This window comes from Antedon mediterranea, chromosome 11, assembly GCF_964355755.1.
Source record: "Antedon mediterranea chromosome 11, ecAntMedi1.1, whole genome shotgun sequence".
Taxonomy (NCBI): domain Eukaryota; kingdom Metazoa; phylum Echinodermata; class Crinoidea; order Comatulida; family Antedonidae; genus Antedon; species Antedon mediterranea.
The window spans coordinates 463131-473236 of record NC_092680.1 but is presented as its reverse complement, the minus strand read 5'-3'; the positions used below and the strand labels follow the sequence as shown (position 1 = coordinate 473236).

General features: G+C 32.3%; 1 protein-coding gene across 3 annotated transcripts in view; it reads right to left on the bottom strand.

Annotated features, from left to right (window-relative positions):
* Window positions 1-132: 132 nt before the first annotated feature.
* The window catches only part of LOC140063195 (insulin-like peptide receptor), a 45278-nt gene continuing 35304 nt past the window's right edge, over window positions 133-10106 (bottom strand). Inside the window, exons 13-22 of one of the 3 annotated variants that reach the window (XM_072109682.1) lie at window positions 9410-9609; window positions 8708-8991; window positions 8265-8338; window positions 7837-8044; window positions 7488-7632; window positions 6869-7028; window positions 6648-6777; window positions 6183-6317; window positions 5160-5481; window positions 134-4197 (exon numbers count right to left, since the gene is read on the bottom strand). In XM_072109682.1, the coding sequence (XP_071965783.1) occupies window positions 4189-4197; window positions 5160-5481; window positions 6183-6317; window positions 6648-6777; window positions 6869-7028; window positions 7488-7632; window positions 7837-8044; window positions 8265-8338; window positions 8708-8991; window positions 9410-9609 (1667 nt within the window). In that variant the 3' untranslated portion in view covers window positions 134-4188. Of the gene's footprint in view, window positions 5482-6182; window positions 6318-6647; window positions 6778-6868; window positions 7029-7487; window positions 7633-7836; window positions 8045-8264; window positions 8339-8707; window positions 8992-9409; window positions 9610-10106 lie in introns of all 3 variants that reach the window. The other 2 variants (XM_072109683.1, XM_072109681.1) reach the window with 2 other exon arrangements.

Here is a 10106-nt window from a genome sequence, read left to right as displayed (position 1 = left end):
GTTTTATCAAAAAATAAAAAGGTCGAAAATTGGTCATTTTTTGGGAAAAAATCGCTTTGCGAAAAATTGGCCGATTTTCGACCTTTTTATTTTTTGACATAAATGGTTACTATTGCATAATGAATTGCGATGAAATGTCCTAAAGGGACGTATCGGGCTAGAGCCGCGGCGCGAAAAAGCAGTGGTACAGTGTTAACAAAACATAAATATAAACTCAATATAAAAAAAGACAAGTTTGTGTTTAGAACAAAATTGATAGTTTATTCATAATGAGACGAACACAGACAATCAAACCCAGCTAGGTTTATACACACACATTACAACAAAAATGCAACCATAAAAAGCACATCTTCGGCATTTTCACCAAATGCAAAACACAATGTGAATAGACATTGTACATAATTGTGGTCATAAATACATTATAGCAGCGTATCAGTGAACTCACATTTACGCAACTAAAGGTTTATCGAGCCAAATTGTTTAAAAATCTAATACTAAAGGTTGAATGCAACCAAGCAAACACCTATGCATTGAGGTATTTAATTTTACAATATATACAATGTTAACAAAATAATCAATACTGGAGCTAAATGGTTACAACGTAGAAATACACTATTACGATCATTTATTCTCACGTCAATTACAAATATTGCAAACTGCTTACAGCATTGGTAACATTTTCATTGTTGGTTATAAATGCTAACAGTTCAAATATACAATGACGATTTTAATATATCTTGACAATGATGTTGACGATGACAAAATGTAATTTGCGTATGGACATGATGTGATATCACTACAATATTTAGGCATATCACTGCCATATATGGGCACATACTTCTTTTTTAAAACTAGTTTTATATTGTAGATAGAGCTTTAATGGGTTTATTGTAATAGTGACGTCAGTAAAGACTATGAGGGTTTTCTATGATGTACTGTACATGAACACATAACTACATGGGATAGCTCAGCAAATGTACATTGAATCGATCAATATAAATCGTTTGATAAAATCAAATTTACAATTAAATATCACACCCACTTCTCAAAAATGAATTTCAATATTTCCTCATACTTTATGGACGTTTATAAATCTCTATTAGAATATACATGCCATATCCACTTTTGATATGGACTTTATTCACATTAGTGGCGTTCACATTAGTGGCGTTCACATAGAACTATTGCTAGTTAATTTAACTGGATTACCCATAGACCTCGCCATATTTTAGATGTGAAAACTAAATTATGTCAGAATGATTTTTTTTTCTGGAAAATTATTGCTGCTTGGATTAAAGAATTGTTGGACCGTTGACCATTATCATGTAATTGTGAATGTTTAAATCTATACATGTATTTAAGCTTGTAAACAATTTGTACTGGTCGAACCTTTTGTTACGAGTGTTCGTCTGTTTTAAAGAAGAGTAACTAATATAAGTATTACAGTATTCTTATTCTTTTCAATGGTCATGCTTCATTGACCAAAACAATCAAATAAACTGTATTTCTGAGAACAGACATGGAGAGAAGATATTAGTGGTACAATACCAAAAAGTAGAACAGAAATTCTATGACCCTAACTCTAATCTCCTCTATCCACCGCCAAAACGGATTAACTGTTAAAATATAATCTTATCCTAATCCGACTACCTAACCCTGGTCTGAACTTAGCACCACAAGGGCCAAAGCAAAGTTCGGACTAGGGAGAGTAATCCTACTACAAACTAATTCTATATAACTAAAGGGACAAGCGGGGTTTATCAAGGTTAGTGTTCTTAGCAGAATATTTTTTAAATCCACTTCTTTTAGACATAATTCCATGTAAACGCCACTAATTTCCATGTCCGTTCCTGATCTCAGATGGTGCCATTGTATCAATATACAGATTAAAATGTACAACTCATAATGATTTAACATTTGATACGCCACTGGATACCGCTTACTCCAATGCTAAACATACTGCTGTACAATAAAAACAAATACAAACACAATATAAAGAGAACATATACTTCTGTTTCTATTCATATATTGCCAATTTGGATAGCTACACATTACAATTGAATACAATGCACTGTGCATTGCTTAACATTGTCAACAAACTTCCAATAAACCCTTTCTCTGTTTAAACACAAATATTTAAATTTGTATAAACCTTCATATTTTGTCAGTATCGAAGACAAATTAGCTGCCACATTAACCAATCAAAGGTGGTGTTCGATCTGCGAGTGCGCAAGCATTACGAAAAACTACTTTAGTTACGTGCGCCGAGAACATTATATCTGAAAAATAGCGTCAATGAAAAACAGTAACCAAAGGGTATCGAAACATTTGTTTTTACGTGACAATACATTGTTACCTAAAACTACTGACATTATCTTTTAATTATTTCAATCAAAATATGTACATGTAAAGATAAATACATGAATAGTATCTGACCAGTACAAATGCATGGTTGCAGGAAAAAACCATTGTAATGTTTGGAGAATACTCGCCTCATAAAGTACAATAAAACATTAATATAAAAATAACAATTCACAATTATAAATAATATATCAATTACAGCTGTTTTAAAATCCTGAACAGAAAACAATTTTCTTCGCTATTAAAAATGTAATAAAAACAAAATAAATACTAAAATCATATATTATTTTCATCAATAAATTTGTTTACTTTTCAACTATGAAGTTATATTACTACAGTATTACACTTACATTTTAGATTAAAGCAACATAGTTATTAAATGATAAAAAATAATTTTCCAAATTTAATTTTTTTTTTAATAAATAAAACATAATGTAATTCATTTTTATCTTCACGTCGTCAATAATTATGTTTAAATATTACTACACAGTACATGTATGGCCAGCATATTCACATCCATTGTGTCCATATTTTTTACATGGAATTCTATGTTGATGTTTTTGTTTTGTATTTACAATTAAATTGATTAGCATTTATTATAACACAACTGTATTCTTTCAATTTGATACGAAATAAAATTAAATAATCCAAAATTAAAGGTAGAATTCATTCAATACTATTAATTACGCAAGAAATGTTACAAAAACAACTATTTTAACATTAAGCACCTTTGAATGTCATTGCCAACTAAAGAAAATTTCTCAATACAAAAATTAAATGTATTCATTCATTGCTGTGAATTAAAAGCCTATACACAAACATATACTATTTACCTTAAATATATACTATATTATAATCATTATATCTAATTTACATGGACAAAATCATTACTGATGAATATGAATACTATTATTTAAATAAGAATCTCAATACTGGTGGTAAAATCATAAAATAAGAATCTTTTAAACAAAATGTATATAAATTACACACATGAGTGGGTTCATTCAATTCCAAATGAATTAAGAAGTATAAGTTAAAAAGAAGTGAATAATAACAAAGATCACGCATCAACACTTACTGTACAAGGTTTTACAACTGATGTGGACATAACTGATGTGGACATTGACACATTTCTGTTAGTTACATAATAATGTAAATAACTCTTACATTTCAAACGTTCACTTTAAGTATAAATTTCTTCATCGAAATCAAAAGCAAAATATTGAATACAGGAGATTATTGGAAACAAGAAATATTTTCAATTTGCGAAAATAATTTTCCAATTCCCAAATATTGTATTACCATCCAAATCAAGTCAAGATTCATATTTGAATTGCAGCAACTTAAGCAAATGAAGAAGTTTAAAGACACTCTCCCTACATTTTTTTACGTTTTATAAATTAATAACATTTTTACCTTTATAGACAAAAAACATTATCGTAATAGGGTTATATAATATTAAATTTTACATAAAAATGTAGTTTTGTGACCTTAAATTAGATCGAAAAAACGTAGGGAACGTGTCTATGTAAAGCACAAGGTACAATAGTTCCTTTGACTGTATCAACTCTACTTGACCAACAATTGTAATTGGCTTAATACCTCAGAGTCAGAAACACATTAACTAATTAAGTTCCATTAAAATCTATTTAAGTATAGATATTTTGTATAAGTTACATTGAGGTATGATACTGAAGTTTATTAACATCAATTAAGGTGACTAAATGCCTTAACACGGCTCTTATTATACAATACAAATGTTTTTAGACAATATTTAAAATCGGCATTAATGTTTCTCAAAAGATGTGTCGGCTGTAGTCATTTGGTTTAGATTTGCTGAAATTAGAAGTTAAATGGAAATAGTCAAACAAATATCCAACTGTAAGTAACTATGCCTATCTGAACAAACAATAATGTGTGTCTGTGAAATAAAAGCATTCAATTGTTGCAGTGGTGTAACGCAGAGGGCTGAGGCCCTTGGTTTAGGAGGAACCCTAAGTGGCCCCCCAACGCTGGAGGCCTTGGACGTTTTTAGCTCTTTTTGACATTATTTTAATGTCTTTTATCCTCTGGCCCCGCTCCGGGCCCCCATAAGCTCTCGGATCCCTGGGTTTAGCCAGTGAGCGCTCATAGCCGTTACGCCACTGAATTGTTGTACTATATTACAATCACAATAATACTTTTGCAGTTACATTTACAGCATGGAAAATAGCATGGAAAAAGACTGCAACACTTAATGTAATTTACAAAGGAAAATACACTGTGATAAGATGGAAAATAGATTTTGGTGCAAACATTTAGGTGATTTTGTAAACCCTTTCTTATCAATTATAATCTGTTAATAATTATGAAACAGCATCGCATGGAAGTCAGTCATTCTGAGTAATAACCGACATAATGTTTATTGAGACTGTACAAATCATTTCCTGTATTATCATTATCCAAATTGTAGCATATTTTGCACACTTAAATTAATTCCAGAAAGACTGGGATTTCCCAACTGAATTTTGAATAATTTTTAAGAATACTCATTACCAGTTCAAGGTATATCAACAATTACACACTTGTAGGGAGAGGTTTGGTTTAAACAAAATGTAAAGTTAGTTGTTCCAAGGCGGACATGTGTAGGATGACAATTGATGATACAAAAAGGAATGTAATGTCCAATCCATATTATCTGACCAGTGCACTATTAACAATACAGCTAAAGCAGGAGCTGAAGCAGGTAAGGAGTGATGACTATAAATAAATAAGGTTTTCACAAAGACACATTAGCATTCTGTACATTTTCTTCCCACCTGACCATTATAGTGCAACATGCCATTTTTCGTCAGGCCATTATTCTCCTCCTTCATGGTCGGCCTTTCAACATACCTAGGAGAATCACTCCCTCTAGACGAGCAGCCGCAATCGTTTGATTTGTCAAGGATTGAGATTCCTTCCAATTCTTCTTCGTTAAGATTTTCCATACTGTCGTACGCCAATAGATCATTGTGGTAGTACGACATGAGATGGAAATGGTCTGAGAAATCGCCAGCGTCCTCAAAGTTCTTAAGTATGGCAACAAATGATGGTCGATGTTTTTCCTGAAATTGCCAGCACATAATCATTAAATCATGTCTGAAAAAGAAAAGGTTGATTGTTAGTGATAACAAAATGTATGGAGAACATTAACAAAACAGAAGCTGTTAGTTAAGTATACTCACAAACTTTTATTCATTAATATTTATTGTGCCATGCCATGTTGTATAATGTTTTTATTGTATATTTGATGGTTGACAAACAAGTATTTGTTTATAAAATTCATTGTTATGCCGAAAAAAAGTTGTTACTTGTAGAGATAAATATTGTTGAGAATAATTCATATCGTGGGGCTTGAATGAATACATGCTTAGATGGATATACATTATATTGTTTATGCGTATTTCCTTTTGTTCCACATGTCTAACTCACAAGCATAGAAGGCTTGCAATAGATATCTGTGACATTAACCATCGACTACAACCAAGTTAGAGCCTAATTACAAGCATAGAAGGCTTGCAATAGATATCTGTGACATTACCCATCGACTACAACCAAGTTAGAGCCTAATTACAAGCATAGAAGGCTTGCAATAGATATCTGTGACATTACCCATCGACTACAACCAAGTTAGAGCCTAATTACAAGCATAGAAGGCTTGCAATAGATATCTGTGACATTACCCATCGACTACAACCAAGTTAGAGCCTAATTACAAGCATAGAAGGCTTGCAATAGATATCTGTGACATTACCCATCGACTACAACCAAGTTAGAGCCTAATTACAAGCATAACTTACATTCGTTGAGGACAACCTTCAGGTTTTGGTAGTGTGTTACCATTCTTAATGTATTCACCTGCTTCTTCATTTGACAAGCCTTGGTAAGGTAGCTCACATAGTGTTGCCATCTCCCAAAGTAATACACCATACGACCTAGCAACAAATATCAAAGCACATAATAAACAACTCCACAAAGCATATATTTTCCCTTTTTTTTGAAAGTACGGTTTCCCGAAAACAACTTTTTACACACATCACATTCTCACTGAAAATTCTATATTCATAAAAATAATTGACTTTTTAACTACCAGTCTGGATTTTAGAAGCTACTTCATAATATGTCTAGATTCTGGAATTGGGAATTCCGGTTTTCAAAATAAATTACAATACATTTAGAATAGGAACAATTTGGGATTTAAATTATTTATTCCACAAAAATGTAAAATATTCTCATTCAATCTTTTAATTAAAGGAATAAATTACCAAACATCTGATGCACTTTGGAAAACACCATCCTTGATGGACTCTGGCGCCATCCATCGGATCGGTAACAAACCTCCTCTTTCTTTTCTGTAATAATCTGATTGATAAATGTCTCGTGCAAGCCCAAAATCTAAAGACAGAAATATGAAAATGTAAGATTAACAAAAATAATTTAAAAAAATTATTTTGATAGTAACTACTGATTACTGTAAGTTACTTACCAGCAACTTTACACGTTCCATCGGCTGAGACAAGACAATTTCTAGCGGACAGATCGCGATGTACGTATTTGCTATATGTCAAGAACGCCATGCCATCAGCAACTTCAGTTGCCATTCTCAAAATGTCCTTTAAATCTGGTGGAAGTTTTCTTTCATGTGCCTAGAAAAAATGGCAAATTAAATGAACTTTCTTTTGTTTAAATTACTGTACAGACAATTAATTAATCATCAAATCTAATGTTATTAAACAATCAAGCTTATATGGTTCCAATTGGTCAGCAAGTTTTCACCCATTTTAAACAATCAAGCTTATATGGTTCCCATTGGTCAGCAAGTTTCTGTTGTACCCCACCACCCATTTTAAGTACTGAATGGGTGGCTCATTATCATAATTATGTTGTTGCATAGTCTTAGCTTCACTAGCTTGATTTTGGGATGTTACATAAAGCATGATTCAGTTGTTCAAGTAACTCATCATATTTTTCCCAAAACAAATAGTATATAGACAATGTTTTTACATACATGAATTAACAGTCTGTACCCATCTAATATAATGTTATGGATTTACAGTGTTTGGGAAGTGCTTGTATATAATGAATGAATGAGCACAGCAACTTACTGGAAGATCCGCTTGGTTTTCTGGTCTTCTGTTGCGTAACCAGTTCTTCAAATCACCTTGTGCCATATATTCCATAATCACATAGGTTGGCTGACCTTTTGAGACAACCCCAAGTAACTTTACAATATGGTGTGTTGTAATAGCCCTACAAATAAAATTAGTTTATTTTAAACCTTAAATTACAGAAATATTACTGAACAGTCAACACATATTTTTAAAATTACTGATATGCAGGGGCGCAGCCAGTGGGGGTCACAGCCTAAATTTTGTAGGAAAAAAAATCAAACACATTGTTCTGCAATTTTAGCAACTTAAAAATTGATAAGTAACTTGAAATGAATGTTCTTACTTCATAACTGATGCCTCATTAAGGAATTCAATTCTGTCTCTCATTGATGCGTTGGCCTGTACTGACTTCACTGCTACATCAGACACTTTCTCACCATCAATGATATTCTTAGCAAGCCCTTGGTACACCATCCCAAAGCTTCCCTTGCCCAGTTCATGTATAATCTCCAGCTGATCACGGGGAAACTCAGAGGCATCGGGTACATACACTGTAAAGAAATTACATTTATTATCATTCTCTCCCCTTTAAATGAAATATATGTTATTCTGATTTAAAAACAAAGTTAAAATTATATCAGGCCTTTTTTTCCTCATTATTTACGGCTGATTTTTGTTTAGGGAAAGAGATTTTTTCGAGCGTTAGGTTTAAAGAGACCTTGCTTTTGGGGAGATGAAAATGCACAATTGAGACAAAATGATAAGACTTACTATCAGCTGTGCTAAGATATTCTGGATTGACAGAGGCATATAAAACACCGTCTGGCATCTGGGTTTGTCCATATCTACAGTACAAAGTAAGAACAACAATTACATGGCAATTTTTATGAAATGAATGAATTAATAAATGAGAATTATAATTTCAAAAAGGTGTCGTGCATTACGCTTTGAATGTGATAAATGATTATTTTAAACTACATTTGAAACCCACAGTGAGGCGTGTATGGTAAATTCACAAAATGGAAGCCCGATGACATCACAGTTTTATTAGGTTTTATTATGATTATTATATATATATATATATGTTAAAGATATTGTGAACATTTTTTGAACATTTTTTTAGATAGTCAGTAAATAAAAATCTGTACAGAAAGAAATAAAAAGATTTTGTGCAATCACAATAGGTGATCTTTTAATAACAAAAATAAACTTACTTTCTTTTAAGATACCAGCCCGATGCAAGTACAATAAATAAGACAATCACAGCAGATACTGCAACCGTAATAATAATCATCAATTTGATATTTTGCTGTGTTACTGCTGGTGGTTCCTTTGCAGGAGGATGGGGAACGATAACAGACACCGGTGCGGTCCATGAACCCACACCGCCCAAAGTCATAGCTTGCACCGTTATTGTATAGTTACCAGGCTCTAAGTCGTTAATTTTATAACCACCTATTTTGGCATATTCGTCAAACTGAACACAATCACCTTTATTCTATAAAAAATTAAAAATTAATTTATTTTTGCTGTATATTTGTAATAATATTTCAGTGTAAATGCAGTTTACGAATATGCCTTGTCACCTTATGTTCAGATTTAGTTGATTGTACTCTATGCCTACATGACAGAACTATAAATTCGGTAAATGTTTTTAAAAATATAATATATATGTGATAACATTGGCCACCGCCACACCCAACCACAACTATTCCTCCATAACTATTTTAATTTATCGTGCTTATAAACTAAGTCTCATTTGAGGCTTTGGGAGTGGAGTTTAAGGAGTTGCGAGTTAAAACCCTGGCACTAGGTCAGGATTGAACCCTGGACCTTGGGATTAGAAGGCAAGCACGTTAACCACCAAGCTACAGCGCCACTACTCCAGCTAATAATATAAATATAGCAGCACTCACATTTGTAGATCCATCATCCTGCCTACCCTGCCTGTCAGGATCATCACCACTCAAATGGTGAGACACAGTGAAGTACAACACTGGACCATTAGGATACAATGGCGTCTGCCACTTGACTAACACATAACCAGCATTATCATCATCAGCATTATCATCAACATATGATACGTTAATATTGCCTGGTATGTCATCAACATTGTCTGTGTGAAGAAAAAAATGATGAAAAAATGTATTGTTTACCATAGTAGCACTTATCATTCATCTTTGTTTGTTGTACTGTTTTCTCATAGAAATAATAGTTAGATAGTTTACTACTGTAGATCAATCTAAATCAATCTGTACTGTTTTTCCCATAGAAATAATAGTTAGATAGTTTACTACTGTAGATCAATCTAAATCAATCTGAACTGTTTTTCCCATAGAAATAATAGTTAGATAGTTTACTACCTGTAGATCAATCTAAATCAGTTACATTCACAAAGATATATTAGATAGATAAGATCAGATAACTTTATTTTGTCCACAAACAAGTGGAAATAATGGTGCTTGTCTCATACAAAAATAAAACATGAATGGAAAAACAAATATCAAAACAATTATATTCTAAAGTTATCAATATCAAGAAAAAAAAACTCTAGATGTAATCACAGTGTGTCACCATGGAGAGGAACCATCCAAAAATATGGTTGCAGCAATT